Raw genomic sequence first — 12,013 nt, forward strand, 5'->3', positions numbered from 1 at the left:
ATTAGATCTGTGCATATGAAAATACTTCATCCACAGCACAGAACAGGTGGATATAGCAGATATGACACAAGTAGAGGCTTAATTTGACTTAGTAAATGTATTGCCATAAAATGGATTTTGCAAATAGCTGCCATAAAGACTATAACCAAACCAAGATTTTATGAGTTTACGTTTAAAAGCATTTTTTAAACTTGTTTAACATTTTATATATATGTGTGCTGAACAAACAAGTGCAATCCATGGAGGCCCCACCTTGCAACTATCAGGACTTAAAGGATCTGCTGATAACATATTTGTGTCAGATACCACAGCACACCTTCAGGCGTTTAGTGGAGTCCATGCCTTGACGGGTCAGGGCTGTTTTGGCAGCAAAAGGGGGACCAACACAATATATATATATATATATATATACCATATATATATATACCATATATACCATACATATACACACACATACATATATATATATATATATATATATATATATATATATATATATATATATATATATATATATATATATATATATATATATATATATATATATATATATATATATATATATATATATATATATATATATATATATATATATATATATATACTGTATAATGTATTATATATGTATTATATATTTATACTAAATGCTACTTTTCTCGAATAATTTTTCTTATGGGGTTTTAAAATAGTAATTTTCAGTTAATCAGTAAAATTAGGTCTGTTTTGTGCATCTAAATATCCATACATATACATACACTACCGTTCAAATCTGAAGATTTGTTTTGAAAGAAATTAATACTTTTATTCAGCAAGAATGTATTTAACTGATCAAAAGTGACAGTAAAGATAGTTTACACACAAAAAAATGAAGTAGCAGTTTTCAGCATTGATAATAAGAAATGTGATTTCTGAAGGATCATGTTATACTGACGACTGGAGTAATGATCTTTTTATTTTTTAAGAATTAATTTGACAATTCTTCAAAAATAAATAAGTTGCTGATAGTACTGGAGTTCTGTCTGTGATACTGATTAATCATCTGTGTTAACAAGTATATATATTTGTATAACGTTGACATTTCGAAATAAATCATTTGGCAAATGATTGTATGACAATGTTTTTATTACTAAAAACTAAGTGTATAATAGAATTTGCATTTATCTGTGTGTCATTTGATCATCACCCTGGCACAGACCTGATAAAACGGTCAAGAATATGTACAACTGACAATATCTGCATAAACTGGGGCTAAACACTAGATAGTCTTTCTTGGGCTCTGATTTGACCCACATGGTCTCAACAAGAACATTTCTATAGTCCACAGCACATGACTTTACATTTACTGTACATGAGGGTTGACATGGTTGTCCTTCGTTTCAGTCATCACTACTGTCCTCTGCTGCTCCGTCCCAGTTTAACAGTGGTCTTCGCTCTGAGGGGACAGACGGCTCAATCCGCTGCCACCGATTGGGCGGCCAGATGATGTGAGACGCCCGGCCGTGGACAAGGCCGAGAGAAACCTGTGGAGATCAGAATCATCAAGCTAAACTATCACCAAAAGCTCTATAAAAATCACACAAAATGGTTGATTTCTTGAGGAGAAAGTAGCTTTTGATAGGCTACCGTTTTACAAACACCAACTGGAACAAGAATTAGATGCTCTTCTCATCTAGTGAATACAAAGCAATATATCTCTAGCTAGAAGAGAACAGGACCTCATTGCTTTTTATAGCCAGAAGGACATGGGAGACATTCCAACAAGCTCCCAAAAACTTTGATTTGGAGGGTATTGTAAATACCTGCGAGGTGTGGAGGGACTTGAAGGGGTGATAATGTACTCACCTGCAGGGGATGATACAGACCTCACAAATCTTTGGGTTTAACAGCATGACGAGACCACAATATAAGTTTAAAATACAGAGAAACTCTGAGAAGAATCTGAGTTATTTTAGTATTATTGATTTACTATTATAGTGTTTGTTAATATTTAGAATTAGATTTTAATTCTAGGTAAAGTTTTAGTCATTTGTTGAATGGGTTTTTTGGTCATTTCTTTACTTAATTTTTTTAACCAGTTAATTGTCACCGCCGTTTTGAACATAGGCCGTTTACATCTGGTATTACCCCTTAAATGCATGAATGTTTCGCCAATCATTATTACATATTCGGGTCTTTAGCGACCCAGATCTATATTTAACACAGATGGATCTCTACTTGTCGCGATAATATAAATCTCTCCTGACATTACAGTAACAATTTCAGAAGAATAAAATAAAGCATATTTTGTTACCTTTTGGAGCTTGGAAGGGTTCAGTTTGAGCAGATGTTTTTTATACCATCATTACTGTTCTCGTCAGAGCTCATTTCCCAGTACATTCAGCATCTGGCTTATATTCACAATCTCAAACATATTCTCAAAACTATCATTTTCAACATCTTCAGACTCAATATTTTGATCGCTGACAGCTTCTTCACCAGATCCATCAAGTGACAGTGACACTAATATTTGTTTGCGTTCAGCATTTGATCGCTGAGCCATTTCAAGTGTTGCTGATGATACTTCCTATTCTTTTGTTTTTTGCCTGCGGTAAATATGAGTGTAACGTCACTTCATCATTGTGTAGCAGACATTGCCACCTTGTGGAATAAAGGTGAATTGCACTTATTCATTCATCAAAGATTCAATTATTGTTATGTGGAAAAAAATTATTTACATTGTTGCACACCTCGGGTCATCAGCAACCCTATATATATGTATATATATATATATACACACATACAGGTGCTGGTCATAGAACTAGAATATCATCAAAAAGTTGATTTATTTCACTAATTCCATTCAAAAAGTGAAACTTGTATATCATATTCATTCATTACACACAGAGTGATATATTTCAAATGTTTATTTCTTTTCATTTTGATGATTATAACTGACAACTAAGGAAAATCCCAAATTCATTATCTCAGAAAATTTGAATATTGTGAAAAGGTTCAATATTGAAGACACCTAGAGCTACACTCTAATCAGCTAATTAACTCAAAACACCTGCAAAGGCCATTAAATGGTCTCTCAGTCTAGTTCGGTAGGCTACACAATCATGGGGAAGACTGTCATTGCAAAAGAGGCTGGCTGTTCACAGAGCTCTGTGTCCAAGCACATTCATAGAGAGGCAAAGATGTGGTAGGAAGGAAAAGATGTGGTAGAAAAAAGTGTACAAGCAATAGGGATAACCGCACCCTGGAGAGGATTGTGGAACAAAAGTGGACTGCAGCTGGAGTCAGTGCTTCAAGAACCCCTACGCACAGACGTATGCAAGACATGGGTTTCAGCTGTCGCATTCCTTGTGTCAAGCCACTCTTGAACAATAGACAGCGTCAGAAACGTCTCGCCTGTGCTAAAGACAAAAAGGATGGGACTGCTGCTGAGTGGTCCAAAGTTATGTTCTCTGATGAAAGTAAATTTTGCATTTCCTTTGGAAATCAGGGTCCCAGAGTCTGAAGGAAGAGAGGAGAGGTACACAATCCACGTTGCTTGAGGTCCAGTGTAAAGTTTCCACAGTCAGTGATGGTTTGGGGTGCCATGTCATCTGCTGGTGTTGGTCCACTGTGTTTTCTGAGGTCCAAGGTCAATGCAGCCGTATACCAGGAAGTTTTAGAGCACTTCATGCTTCCTGCTGCTGACCACCTTTATGGAGATGCAGATTTCATTTTCCAACAGGACTTGGCACCTGTACACAGTGCCAAAGCAACTAGTACCTGGTTTAAGGACCATGGTATCCCTGTTCTTAATTGGCCAGCAAACTCGCCTGACCTTAACCCCATAGAAAATCTATGGGGTATTGTGAAGAGGAAGATGCGATACGCCAGACCCAACAATGCAGAAGAGCTGAAGGCCACTATCAGAGCAACCTGGGCTCTCATAACACCTGAGCAGTGCCACAGACTGATCGAATCCATGCCACGCCGCATTGCTGCAGTAATTCAGGCAAAAGGAGCCCCAACAAGTATTGAGTGTTGCACATGCTCATACTTTTCAGTTGGCCAAGATTTCTAAAAATCCTTTCTTTGTATTTGTCTTAAGTAATATTCAAATTTTATGAGGTACTGAATTTGGGATTTTCCTTAGTTGTCAGTTATAATCATCAAAATAAAAAAAACAAAAAAACCTTTGAAATATATCAGTCTGTGTGTAATGAATGAATATAATATACAAGTTTCACTTTCTGAATGGAATTAGTGGAATAAATCAACTTTTTGATGATATTCTAATTATATGACCAGCACCTATATATATATATATATATATTTTTTTTTTTTTTTTTTTTTAAACAGGCATTCTTATATAATTTTTTTCCTGTTATATTGTTTATAATGAAAAGATTGAGGAATACTAAGAAGGTTGATGTCTTACTTGTGAATGAATAAGGAGGAGGGTGAATGATGTCCCGAGTCACTAAAGACGTTTAAGGGTTAAGATACGTTTTGGTCGATTGGATCACAAGTGGACGACGCTAAACACAGGTGTAAACGGTGTCTAAAACCTTTTGAACTTGTCCACTTTCAACCACTTCCAGAGGTAGTCGAAAACACATTAGAATGGATTGCTTTCAGTGTAGATGCTTATATGGTTGAATGCGTTCAAATACCTACAAAATACCACCTACTCTTATTTTAGCACTTCCACTTAAAATGCATAAAAAAGAGGAATGTTTTAAGAAATATATATATATTTTTTAAATGGTGTTAGTTAACAATAATAACCCTGATCCAGTCTTAAAGTGAAATTTCACCCCAAAATGTTCTACTTTCTTTCTTCTGTGGAACACAAAAGAAACAATGAAGGTCAATGGGGTCCATAACAATACTGTAGAGTCCTACAGTGCTATAAGGGTGAGTAAATGATGAAAGAATTTTAATTTATGGCTGAACTTACGCTTTAATTCCAGAAATTGGATATCTGAGTCCAATCCGTGTGACATTTTGCAGTGTTTTGTGGACAAAATAAACACAGTCTCGGACAGTCAGGATTTTGTGACCTGACTTTCAATCAGTGCTTTGTGAAACGCTGAAGTCTTGTCAGTATTACAGAATAAAAATATTTCAAGCTACAACATTAGAAGCCTACGCAGCAATAAAGATCAATCTAAATTCTCAGAAAGATTTAAATGTTGCCTTGAAAAAGGCATTAAGTGAAAAAAGACACGGTTTTTCCTTCACACACACATAAACACACACATCTTGCTGCATAATACATCAAGTCAAGGTAACGGTGCAGTCTGTACTGACAAAAGTGAAAGCAATTGCCTGAAACATCCAACAGGAATATTTGCTTAGTGATATACGACTTGATGGTTTTTCTCCAAATATATCTCCCACCCCTCCCTTTCATGTTCCGGCCTGGTCTTTGGGGAGAACCAAAAGCGTTTTGGGTAATGGATGTGAAATAATAATAAAAGAGACCTAGGAAGTATGTGGTTCAGTGAGAAACATATTTGCTTTCTGACAAGAAGCATCATTAAAAATCCGCCTGAGGACAAACACTCGAGAAACCTCAACGAGTACAAAACCATCAAATCTGAAGGTACGCAACAAAATCATGCTGAGTCAGGGACTTAACAGACAGGACAGTTTGTTTTTCTTTCTCAGTCCAAGTAACATTTGAAACATTTCAAGGACGAATCTGAGCAGCAGATCTTGACGTACTGTGAATGACTGTTGTGAGATGTCATAATCTGAGTTGAGATGGGAGAAGGAATCACTGCTCTGTTTAATAATGTATCTGAGGAGCCGTGCAGCAAAGAAGCATCTACAAAGAACCAATAATACCTCAATCTCTATACATTACAGGCGGGGGTATTCGAGCACATCAAGGCTGTTAACAAAGTGCCCAGAAAGTGGCAATCTTTGTCTTTTTTGTTGAATTTTTTATAACCACATCTATTTGTGGCTAAATCTGCCTGCGGTGGTGGCTTCCAGAAAAAAATCCTTTGAAACTGCAGCCTGAAAGACAGTTTTCATCGGTCACACAAATGTAAAACATCTAAGGAGGTGCAGGAGAAAATGACTACCTGAATACTTGTTTCGAATGTTTTATTTTAAAATTGAAAGTTCATATTCATATCAAATTGATTTCTATTTAGCGTCTTTGCCTGCCAACAATTAAATAGCTTTTTATGTACGTTATTTAGTCAAAAATGTGGAGCTTTTTAAAGTTTTATTATGACCACCAAGGCTGCATTTATTTGATCAAAAATAGTGAAAATGTGATATTATTAATATGAAATATTACTATTAAAATAACTGTTTTCTTTCTAAATATGTTTTCAAATGTAATTCAGTAAATACGCCAGTCTTCAGTGTCACATGATCCTTCAGAAATCATTCTAATATGATGATTTGCTGCACAAGAAACTTTTCTTATTATTATTATCAATGTTGAAAATAGATGTGCTGCTTAATATTTTTGTGGAAGCTGTGATACATTTCTTTTTTTAGGATTCTTTGATTAATAAAAAGTTCAAAAGAACAAGATTTATTTGACACAAAACTATTGCAACATTATAAATATCTTTATTGTCACTTTTGATCAAATTAAAGCATCCTTGCTTAAAAAAAGTATTAATTTATTTAAGAACATTTATGCAAAATTTCTGAATGGCATGTATATATAGAGAAATATAAATAAATAAAATAAAAAAAATATTATATATATATATATATATATATATAAATAATTAATAATATTATTTATCCACAAGGTTGTTTACACCGCGCTCTCTCGTCTCGTTTTGGTGTGTACATATTTTTAATCACATTAAGAATCCAGTTATGATTCACGCTCGAAATGTAATATATTTTGTTATTTTGTAGGAGAAGAGAACCCAAATGTTTCGGTTCTCAGGCCTTCTTCAGCGTGTGACGTCACCTGATATCTCCACCCACTATTTATACAATTCATTCTTTGTTAACATTACAATAAATTAACAGGTTTAATTAATAATTTACTCACCCTCAAGCCATCCTATATGTGTATATGCCTTTTTTCTTTTAGCCAAACACAATCAGAATTATATTAAATAATATCCTGGCTCTTCCAAGCTTTATAATGGGAGTGAATGGTACATTGTGCATCATTCATTCGTAAGATATACTGTAACTTGTTTCCCTCCTTCAATGTTGACAATGAGATTTTGTTCTAAGCAAGCACCAATTAATTGATTACCGGTCCAAATGTGTTGCTGTCGAAACTGTGGCCGTGATGATCCCCCTCGATCCACAGATGTCCATCTGGAACTCTTACATAACGGTTTTTATATCCCAGCGTTCTGTTGAAGGAAAAAATGATGCGTTAACACACTAATGGATTCTGATTGCTCTTAATGCAGGAAAACACCAGGCTATTTTTCAGTTTTCGTTGTTAATGTTACAGTTGACCAGCTACATGTAGCCACCAATCCTGCATTTGGCTCTTGGCTCGCTCTTTAAATCTAAGATCAATAATTAATGTTCGCACAGCTGCTGCAGTCTTTGTTTTATATTTAAGATGACTTTCTAACATAGCAATAGCTCATATCCATTGCAGGCAGTGTTGTGGAGGAGATTTTAGGATTTTTAATGGTAGTTTTTCTACCTTACCCATCATAAAACTAAATTAAATTTGTCTTCATATGAATCATCTTAAAATCAAACTCTCGGAGTCACCAGGCCCGTGGATTTCCTCGAACGAATCCCAAGATCACCTTGAGATGTAATGTTGTTGGCCATAAATGGTTTGATGAGACATTAATGTTTAATGATACTTACGGCTAAATGGCGCATTTGTGCGATACAAGCATTTAAAGAGGACCAAGCCTCAATTGGCGTGTTTAATAAGCTCAAACGGATCCTTCTAGCAGTTTGTCTGCTGCTACAAAGGCCTGTTAGTCTGTGTAAACACTTTTCAGGCAACATTTTAGTGGCAATATTCTGCCATTTCAACCCAAGAATCAATCATGATGCCATCTAGGCCACATCAACAACTTTTCAAACAAACTTACTTGATGAAGTCACCCTCGATCCCAATGACCCGCTTGATGATCTTCTGCTGAGGGTTCTTCGGGCTCCTACAGAAGGAGTGAACAGATATGAGATGGTATGTCTGGCTACAGCATTTGCATACTGATGACAGAACTGCTTTTGGTTTATTTGAGGATGCTGCTGAGCTCAGTGGATTATGGGGCATTAAGGACAGTTTTCGGAGACCAGATGGGTCTTATCTGCTGGAGTAAGTCAAGAAAAGACTCTATGAAATGTCAAAACTCTCGATTTTTCGGGGCACAATATTATAAGCTCTATTTCACTTGATTCAGTTAGTATAATCAATTGAGACAATGTCTAAAGAGTTAAATGTAGGCAAAGAAGAGGACAAAAAGAAAAATACGTATTGGTTCTTTTAAAATTCTTGAATGTTATGCATTTACTCTTGGGGGTTACTATGAAGTTTGGCTGTGTTTTTTGTAACAGAAGCCCATTTTCAGCCTAGCAACTTTGTTTCTCATAATTGTGACTTTACATAACATAATGTGACTTTATATGTAGCAAATTTAGCTTTCATAATTGCAATTTTAAATCTCATAGCGTGAATTTATAACTCGCATAGTTTCTACTAGCAAATTTCCATAAAATTGTACTTATATCTCCAATTATGTGGGATTATTGAATAAGGATTTCACAAAAACAAGATTGCTAAAACTATTAAAAATAGTTTTTATTAATTGAACTAAATCTGAAATATAGATTTTAGATGGAAATGAGAAAATAAAGCTAAATAATAAAAAGAAAAATGTCAAAAGTTAACAAAATTTACTACAATAGTACATAAATAATACTAAAATAACATGTTCTAAACCATATTATATTGTAAATCTATGATATTAGACATTATATATAATCATAAAACATTGCAGTCAAATAAAATTCCTTTTCCATGACTCTCTGAAGTTATAATTATTTCAATTATTTCAAGTTCCCTAACTTCCTGGTTTTCTGATCCCACACAGCTTCACATATGTTGAGGTCAGGTCTCTTGTAGTGTTTGAAATATTTGTCCCATCAAATTTTGACCTGATCCCTCACATCATTACCCACGGTGACCCTGACTGTGACCGAGCCGAAACCTGCAAACTTCTCATCTCGCCCACTTCTGAAACCTTCTGCCACTGCTTGTCACTCCACGCTTCATGGAATTTCGTGTACGATAATCTTTTCTGCTTGTTGCCTTTCCGCAAGAACGCTTTCTCAGCTGCAACACACCCAGTAAGACTTCTTATAAGATGACTTCTCACGGTTGAAGAGTGTACTTTGGTGCCAAACGTCTCTCAAATGCTGAGCAAGCACTTCAGTGAGAAATTGCCTACTTTCTTTGTGACAGTTCGAACACCATGTCTTAAAAATCTAGGCAACTAAAAACCAAACCTGTTACTAGATATCAGGAAGACATTTTGGGTTATCTTTTATTGAATAAAGTTTATTTGTGTTTACTCTAATGCTAGTCACTAAGAAATCACAAGGGACAATTCTTGTTTTTATATGGAATATTGCAGTATTTATTCTAAATGTTTAATCCGTGCACATCATTATGTTTCGTTAAATTCATGTTCACTCATAATCTTTCATCAAAATAGCTTCCCTTCCTTCTTGCAGCATAATCTCTTCTCTGACGTGTTTACTGGCGTGAGGGCGGGACAACCTGTCACTCACATGAGATCGACCAATAGCACACCACACCCATCCAATCAATTCCCTATGGACAAAATCAAGTCCCTCCCTACATTTTTTTCTTGTACAATAGGGAAAAAAAAGGCTATCGCAGCTTCTGCTTAATGCCGACTTTATCTACATAGGTAAAGTTTTTTTGTTGACCTACAGTAGTGGGGTCTCAAAAAAAGACTACTCTTTATGCCGTAACTTTTCTCTTCTAAAATGTATGTATTTATTTAAATTTAAAGGGGACCCATTTTGCCCCTTTTTAAAGGATGTAATATAAGTATCAGGTGTCCCCAGAATGTGCCTGAAGTTTCAGCTCAAAATTAGCCTGGATGCCAGTCGAATTTAGCCCCGCCCACAACATTTGAGTTCGGGAAATTCGGTCTGGACTTGATCTGTTGTGGAGCAACCATGCTCGCACAGGAGCTGTTCGGACCAATCAAATTGTCAGGGCGGGCTTTAGACGATGATGGACAGATGATAAACAGTAACGTAATCATCCACGTCACCAAAGAGCGCTTGGGTTGAATTCATTTTAATCCTAAACTGAGAACTTGTTCGTATATGCATTCTCCGTTACTATTTCTCTCAAAAATGATGATTGTGTTGGAAAGTACTCCGTGTATCCTTAAATTCTTTTACAACACTGGTAAATATTGTTTACTCATCTTCTTCTTCTACTTCTTCCAGCATGCGTGCAGTTGAGTTCTGTTGACACTTATGTGTCGCTCCGTTGCTCTGATTGGTTGTAGGTCTATCCAATTGAGGTCTTTCCTGGTTCGGTTAAAACACGCCCCATAATCACAGCCCAATGGAGCAGTTTCAGACTCATATTCTGACTAGAATTGAGTATGACGACGTCAGGCTAACTCAAAATACTGAGTCCTGCACGGGTGCGGGTACCCGCGAATATTGCTGAAACGGGTGAAAAACATCCTACTGTGTCGGATACGGGTGCGGGTCGGGTCGGACAAGGGAGAACACGGGTCTAAACACGGATTTTAAACAGTCACGTGCAAATGTATAAACAATATATGCATGTATATTGTAGATGTGTTCCTAAAAATATGCATATACAAAAATATGCCTTGCCTGTATTTCAAGTTGATAAAATTTCAAATCCATATCAGTTTATTTGTACAAGCAGTTAAATCGAACAGTATTTTTGTTATGTTTCCTGAGTTTGGTCTCTTATACTGTCTTAGTAGCCTACATTAAGCCATGTTAAGCGTTTTCTTATAATGGTTTTCTATGGGAGGAAAACGCTTAATGTGTAATTAAACGCGTTGCGTTCAAATTTTGGGCTCATCTGATTTTTTGTACATAGTATACGTTATTAGTATTATGTTTACTGAGTTTGGTCTCTTAATAACAGTGTCTTACCTACATTAAGCCACGTTAAGCGTTTTAGAATGTCCCGAAGTTGTCCTTGTGTTAATGGTCGTGTAATAACTTCTGTATGCTGGCAATAAACATTTTTGTAAGTGTTTCTATAATGTAATATGCTAAACTGATTTTTATTGCGGGTGCGGGTCGGGTGTAGGTTCTATTTTAAGCGGGTCGGGTCGGGTGCGGATTTTATTTAGTGCTGTTGTCGGAAAATGGGTCGGATGCGGTTTTAAGCACTGCGGGTACGGGCGGGTGCGGGTTTACAAAATCGGACCCGTGCAGGACTCTGCCAGACGCGTTGTCCTGTAAGTATTAAACTATGTTCTCTTTCACGTCTTACTGTGCTTAAACTGTCAAATACACACAAAGTTCACATAAACAGTTGGTTATGTCTATGAACGTAAACAGCAAGTAAAGAAATCGCATGTGTATATTAGATCTGTGTATTAAAGTGAAAGCAGCGTAATATACAGTACTGCTAAATATGCTGTTAATATGAATCAAACAACAAAAGAAAAATTGAAAATCACTCACTGCTCTTGACTGAATAACTTTAGAAGTTTTAATAAGAGTACATTTCTTACTTGAATGCTGCTGTTAAATGCTCTGGCGAGAAGATAAACATGCCGGACCATGTACAGCTCACTCAGGACGAGGTCTATGCTTTGTGACGCAGAGCCTGTCCGCAGTCGTGGGCGGGGCCTAAGCATATGTGGCGTCACAAAGTCTTATTCTGAGACACTGCTTATGATTTATGGGGATTAAAACAAGGAATGGGTGGATTTTACCATTATAGGGTGGTTGTGTACACACACTGCCGACACACATTTATGTTTAAACACCATGTAAAGGGGAATTTGGCATAATAGGCCCCCTTTAA

General features: G+C 36.1%; 1 protein-coding gene across 1 annotated transcript in view; it reads right to left on the minus strand.

The window, feature by feature from the left end:
- Positions 1-765: 765 nt before the first annotated feature.
- The window catches only part of immp2l (inner mitochondrial membrane peptidase subunit 2), a 112,252-nt gene continuing 101,004 nt past the window's right edge, over positions 766-12,013 (minus strand). Inside the window, exons 4-6 of the mRNA XM_079809891.1 lie at positions 8,037-8,102; positions 7,223-7,325; positions 766-1,520 (exon numbers count right to left, since the gene is read on the minus strand). Coding sequence (XP_079666017.1) covers positions 1,377-1,520; positions 7,223-7,325; positions 8,037-8,102 — 313 coding nt within the window. The 3' untranslated portion in view covers positions 766-1,376. The remainder of the gene's footprint in view (positions 1,521-7,222; positions 7,326-8,036; positions 8,103-12,013) is intronic.

Source organism: Gobio gobio (genome assembly GCF_949357685.1).
Source record: "Gobio gobio genome assembly, chromosome: 25".
NCBI classification, from domain to species: domain Eukaryota; kingdom Metazoa; phylum Chordata; class Actinopteri; order Cypriniformes; family Gobionidae; genus Gobio; species Gobio gobio.